This window comes from Macrobrachium rosenbergii, chromosome 6 (assembly GCF_040412425.1).
Source record: "Macrobrachium rosenbergii isolate ZJJX-2024 chromosome 6, ASM4041242v1, whole genome shotgun sequence".
Lineage (NCBI taxonomy): Eukaryota > Metazoa > Arthropoda > Malacostraca > Decapoda > Palaemonidae > Macrobrachium > Macrobrachium rosenbergii.
Window position 1 is genome coordinate 37,071,512 of NC_089746.1, and position 6,956 is coordinate 37,078,467.

The following is a 6,956-nucleotide window of genomic DNA, read 5'->3' on the forward strand; positions in this document are numbered from 1 at the left end:
ACTGTTAATTTTGAGATTAAAACTTCATATAGTGGAAGCGACGCGTTTTAAAATGTGCAGACAGGGATGTGACTGGTTTGGTGTAAAAAGACGTCTGAGGCATGGCTGTGTAATGTTTCCGATCATATTTAATAAGCTTATGGATGGAGTGACTTGTGGAGTGACTTTACAAGTCCAAGAAAGGACAGTGCATGTTGTTGCAAAGTTGTGCAATAAGAAGGGAGGCGTGGTGTTGAATGGTTGATCTTTGCTGATGATACATTACTTATTGAGAGCAATAAAAAGCTGAGAGTAAAAGTGAGCAACAGTAAGGATATAAGGGCACAGGGAAACAAGGAAGATATGCCATTGGATGCTAACATAGCTGGAAAAAGAATGGAAGCTGTTGATTTATGGATATTGAGATGGAGTGTTTGGGAGTAAATATAACAGATAATGGTAAGAAGACAAAAGAGGTGTCACACGATAGGAGAGCCATGAAAGATAAGCGTGTCTTTGAAAAGATAGGGAGGAGTATTGTGATGTCTCTGGAAACCAAGGTGGGATTTATTTATGGGTGGAATGCTGAGCCAACTCTATGAAAGTGGAATGTAGATGTTGAAAGCGAATGAGAGACAAATGGTTGAAGATGTTGAAATGAAATGTTTACTGGTATATAATATATACGATGTAAGAAAAATTGGCAGAATTGGAAATGTGGAGATTCATAAAAGTGGTATAAGGGGATACATCAGAATGCTTAGAAGTATGATAGTTTCGTCAAAAGAGTTAATTTTCGGAAGTATTAGGGAGGCGTACAGGAAGACATGCAGAAGCTGTATAAACGGTGTTAAAGAAGTATGTGAAAAGGTCGTTAATATCCAGCACAGGCAAGTGCATACCAGATAGAAGTGAATATACCGCAGCATATGTATTGTGTTCAACATGCTGCTGATAAGCCTTCTGTATAAGTGTGTGAAGAAGCCAATGCTGTGAGCCATCCCTATTAAGGAAAGTGGCTTGATGTATGCACAGTGAATGATGTATAAAATAATACAGGAAAAGTCATCTAACAAATTGTGATAGTGATTTTGTATTTCTGTTCCACTGTTCCATTGTTAGAAGTGAATGAGGGAGACGAAATAGTATGCTACCTCATGCCATTCGAAATTTAATGTTATTCCCAAAATGCATCAGTAACAAAATGTACGGGCTGGATTTCAACGGTATATAAGAGAATCCATCCGTTAACTATATCTTCAAATAACTCAAAGAAAAACACCATTATTCAAGAGCTATTTGACGAGGTAAGATAAAATAGCACTGAGGAAATAACAGGTATCAGTATAAATTGAAATGAAAAAGATTCAAATAAACTGAATTTTTCACAGTGAATCTCGAAAACAAAATACGATTTGCGTTTTCTACATATGAGCGCTGAGTTGCCCGTCCCTCTGGCCACATAATAAATCACTAAATAGCTAACTACACACGAAAGTATTCTTTTCAACAATATGGATGGTATCACTGTAAGCCCTACAATTTTGACAAATTTATGTATAAATGGGCGTTCATAAAGATATCAGAGAAGAAATAGAGCCATTTTCAAGAGAGAGGGCCGGAACACAATATACATACATAAAAGACATGACTTAAGACGTTGAAACCCAAGCATTCAGTTAATTCACCAAGGTTGAGCAAAGACCATTTTCTTCTTGAGACCCAATACCGCAATACTAACAAGCAGATTTCCTGACACCCCCACAAACCAGATGTCAGCTTTTCAAGTTATTCTTGCTACATACCTTGATCTAGCCCATTACCCTGGTAAATGAACTCCAAAATGAAACTGGAAGAGCTCCGCCAGGTATAATGAATTCGTTCGAAGTTCTAAAATGTATTTACAACATACACATAAGTCAAGCGCCAATGAATACAATAGGAGCAGAATTTGTGAGTTCCGGAACCATATTTACCAAACTGTACATGATGATTTCGGAACATGAAGTTGCTCTAAAGATTCACATCAACAGGTTGTCAATGTATTTGAGTTCTTTTACATTTACTTTGAGGAAAAGAAATGAAAGAAAAAAAGCCATAGGATGTTAAAAAAAAAAAAAATCTGCTCATAAACCCTCTTTAGAAATAAGCGACAATTTCACCAAACAGAACAACACCTAAATCACTAAAAGTCATTCACAATCTTGAACTGAATTATTAACAGGAAGACATATTGCATCAAAGAAATTCCCTGAAGGTAAGATAACACATACACAACTATGAAAACTAAAAGCAATGAATACGTCCATTCCCAAAATTTCAGTAATGGATGTACAGAGTCCTCAAAACTTAAGAAACGGGTGCACCGCTTCCCAAAATTTCAAAAAATGTAAGTAGTGAGTTATAAACTTGAGTAAATGAGTTTATCTTAAGAAACGGGCGTAGAGATTTCCCCAAAACTTAAAACAGAGTCATTAACTCGACCGAAGCTATGTTTAGAACTGCGTATTCCAACAACTTCGATTAGGGGAATGTCACCAACAGCGAGTGCACGAAGTCGTCATGAAAAACGAAATCAATACTCTGGTCACCGATAGTGACGGGAAGGAAGCAACACGCAACCACGTGTGCGTGCAAGCACGACAGAAAACTTGACTTAAAATTAACCACTGAACATATATAAGCAAACCATAAAAATACTATGACTTGAAATCTCGTACATTCACTTAACTTAGAATTACATCAATCATTCATTCGTTCCAATCTCTTCCCCTATGAGTGTGGACCACAAACTCAAATCCATTCTGTCCCGACACAATCAAATCCCAGAAAATGGGATCTCCCTCCAATAAAGACCGGATGAGGTGTTGAAAGGAATCAGAGGGTGGGGTCGCATGGAACGGAAGCTATGAAAGGGGATCCGAAAATTGAGAGAGAGAGAGAGAGAGAGAGAGAGAGAGAATCCTTAAAAATCAAAGTTCTGAAAGCATATAACACGTTAATTAAGATATATATATATATATATATATATATATATATATATATATATATATATATATATATATATATATATATACACGGAGAGACAGAGAGAAGACAGAATCCTTAAAAATCAAAGTTCTGGAAGCATATATGCTAAGTAAGATTATATATATGTTTATATATTATATATATATATATATATATATACACTATATATATATATATATATATATATATATATATATATACATATATATATATACACACACAGTATATATATATATATATATATATATATATATATATATAGAGAGAGAGAGAGAGAGAGAGAGAGAGAGAGAGAGAGAGAGAGACTGAGCATAGCTCAGTACTGAAAATAACTCCACTTTCATGAACCTGTTATACATACAGTCCTTTTTACAAAAAACACTGCACAAGTACAAATAAAATGACTTGTTAAATTTACTACAAAATTAAATTCACAAGCTCTTATTTAATCTTCAACCTCTTGGCAATGAGAATAATGCGAATGCGCACGACATCTGCGTCGGAAGAATAAAAATAAGACATCATAGAAGGAGGAGAGATGAAATACCTGTTTCACAAGCTAAATACATTTTTTTTTCTGACGAATTTACTGTGTTAATTTCAGTCCTGATACCAGTCATGTTTTCAGATCATTTCAAAAAACAGAAAAACAAAAAGAATTTTCATTTACCCGCAATGCGATGAATGAACGTTAATACTTGCGGAGACTTTGCAGGGAGACATTTCAATTCTCCATCAACGATTAAAATTAAAACTAATATTGCTCATACGATAAATATGAACTAAAGCCGCATTTAGTTAATGACCCGGATAAAAATTGTAATTCCGGGGAAAAAAATTGGGATGCCACAGTTCATCAAACGAAACAGCTAGGACATAACATAGTTGTAAGCAACTATAACGTTCATGTGGCTTCTGACATGTGTCGTATGATTTTCAGACTATGGCATGAGGTGGCAAGATGGTGGACTGAATGGAATGCTATTCTATAAATATAAACAAATGTGATTTTGACAGTTTGACAGGGGAGGTAAGGCTACTAAACCTAAAGACTATCAAATTAATCTTATATTTAATTACTGATGGCGATCGACAAAAAAGGGATTTTTAACAATTTCATGATTAACTAACATCATAGAATTAAGAAGTCACCGAACCCGCTATTCAACAAGAAAAAAGACGAAAAGCAACAAACCAGCCAGTTCGAAGCTTCACAAAGCAGTCGTTAAACTTCCGAAAACCACTCAACAACTTTACCTGCGGCTTTGTCGGCTGTTTTCTCCGAAAGCAGTCGTTGCAATAAGTCTTGAAGGGCGTCCTCGTCCAGACTGAGGGGCCGGCCCCTTTCGCTGGACTCCCCTTCTTCTTTGCCTTTCTTACCATTACTTTCAGACGTGCAATCGATCTTCCAGGGCGTGGCACATAACCACACTGTACTTTCCTCTTGGTCTGTCGCATGACAGATTTTCCCCTTCTCCTCAACCTCCCCATCTAAGATCTTCGGGTTCTCCTCCTCAACCTGAGGTATAGACGATTTAGGGGTCCCCTCATATGGTCCCGCTTTATTTTTCAGGACAGTCTCCCTCAACACAGGCAGCTGTACTAGAGCGTGTCTCTTCGTCTTCGGTGTCACATCCAAAGGACGCGCTCTCTGTACTACGACAGTTTCTTCTTCTGTCTCTTCTTCATCGTCAATGAAGGGGATGTCGTTATCGTCCATGCATTCTAACTCTAGCTTTTCTTCCTCTACTTCATCACTTCCATCAGAAACAGATCTCTGTTCTTTTCCTTCATGAAATGAACTAAGAGGATTGTCACTGGTAAAATCGTCCATAGTTTTAACGACTGCTAAATTATTATTCGATTCTGAAATCAACCGTCCACTGCCCTTATATTCAATGCAAGTGTCATTCCGAGATTAATTCTCACCCTCTACACTCACTCTGGGCGCCAATTCTTTAAAACTTAAGTTGTGAGTCTTATTATTTCCACTTTTCAACCATGCAAATACATCACAATCCGCACGAACCTATTATTTCGATGGGCTTGAAGCCTTCCCATTTTCTTTTTTTAATACACATTCCGGGGGACCCTTTCCAAAACTACTGGCATCAAAGAGAGAGAAAGAGACGAGAACTCTGACGCCGAACTGCAGCCACCATGAGCATGAGGGAGTTTACTACGACTGAGCGGATGATTTGTCTTGGGAGTGCCAGAGGAAGTCTCATCAACATCACCGGATGCACTTTCGCAATGACCTACACGTAGATGTTTGGAGAATTCTTCATCTGGTGGCGATTTCTAAACACTGTTCAAGCTCCAGAATTATGTCAAGGGATTATTAATCGCGTTCCATCCTCAACAGGATAAGAAACATGAACTGCTTCAGAAAAATAAGTTTCGAGGCATTATCACTAGACGAGAGTAGCGGAAATCTGACTTGCTGAACAATACCGTCGCCTACCCTTGGAGATTGACAAGACTCTTGCGATGGGAAGTTGACAGGTAAAGACAGGCAGTAAGAGAATCAAAAAGAGAACTCTGTCCCCGAAGTATCGTTTTAAGTGTCTTGTCCTCCTTGGCTTGTTACTGATGGCACAGAACTTGATAAAGATCAGACAATGCATCTAAATTTTGCGTCTCGTCAACTACAATTCTTAAATCACTCAATTCCTTATCCATCACAGACTGTTTTCATCGCGCATTGCATTCACGGTAAATTAAAGCCTAAGACGTTACGAGAAATCTAACTTTCTTCTTGTCTCTCGAAACAGATTCTCAACGTGCGCCACGGAAAGAGCTCACTACGGCAGTGCCAGACTCCGATTGGCACTAACCCTTCCTGGCGAACCGAGATACCTTTAGTAGTTGGCACCGGAAGCCAAATAATCCCCACCAGCTGACAAAATCATACGCCACGTGTTGAGGTGCCTATGTATAACAAGAAGGCCACTTGGGCTTTCACGTATAAGTAAGCACTGGAATTAAAAGTTTTCCTTGCGGGCATTTAACTAATGAACGAGGGAAATTTTAAAGGGGGAACAGACAGTACCTATTCCAAATCAATTAGCACCGAAACAAATTCAATCTTCATTAATTGTTACTTATAAAAATACGTAACATTTTTAGAGTCTCAAATATCAGGCCACAAATATAATTTAAAATCGAATTTACTATATCTTGCTAATAATTGAAACCAAAGGGAATTAACCGATCGGTCGCTATCTACTGTTTATCACTGTACCTATACCAAAAGCCCAGTTAGGAATCCTGGCCGGGGTAGATGCACTTAATCAATTACATACATACATACATACATACATACATACATACATACATACATACATACATATATATATAACATATAAATATATAAATATATATATATATATATATATATATATATATATATATATATATATATATATATATATATATATATATAATCAACGTCATACAAAGTGAAGGAAAACAAATTTTTATGATAATCATGCGTACAGATAACGTTTTCCTATTCTCTCTCTCTCTCTACAGGTTGATTTCCATTTGGAGCTCTCTTGGGTTTAAGGTTTGCTGGCTCTGTCCACAAGGGTTTTCAGCTGAAATTTTAAAGAGAGAAAGAAAGGAAAAATTACGTTATTCATACTTCAAAACATATCACAGCCAAACATACAGAAAATGTTATGATAGTCAGTCATACATAACATACGCAGAGAAAACGCTGTTAAATATATATATAATAAAAAGGTGTTTATTCATGTCACAAAATTCATAAATGAGTAAAAACGTTTTGCTTAAACAATACACAAGACAATCGCTTTATTCAAGCATAGAGAAAAAGATATCAGTCATATTGGAAAAATGGAAGGGTTATAATAGTCGTACATACAAAAACGTTATGATGGCCATACGTTTAAAGATGAAGGTTTAGTCATTTATGAGCTTTT

The 6,956-nt window shown here is 36.8% G+C and overlaps 1 protein-coding gene across 1 annotated transcript in view; it reads right to left on the reverse strand.

The window, feature by feature from the left end:
* MICAL-like (protein) overlaps positions 1–5,838 on the reverse strand; it is a 95,369-nt gene extending 89,531 nt beyond the window's left edge. Inside the window, exon 1 of the mRNA XM_067106151.1 lies at positions 4,267–5,838. Within this exon, the coding sequence (XP_066962252.1) occupies positions 4,267–4,843 (577 nt within the window). The 5' untranslated portion in view covers positions 4,844–5,838. The remainder of the gene's footprint in view (positions 1–4,266) is intronic.
* Positions 5,839–6,956: the final 1,118 nt, after the last annotated feature.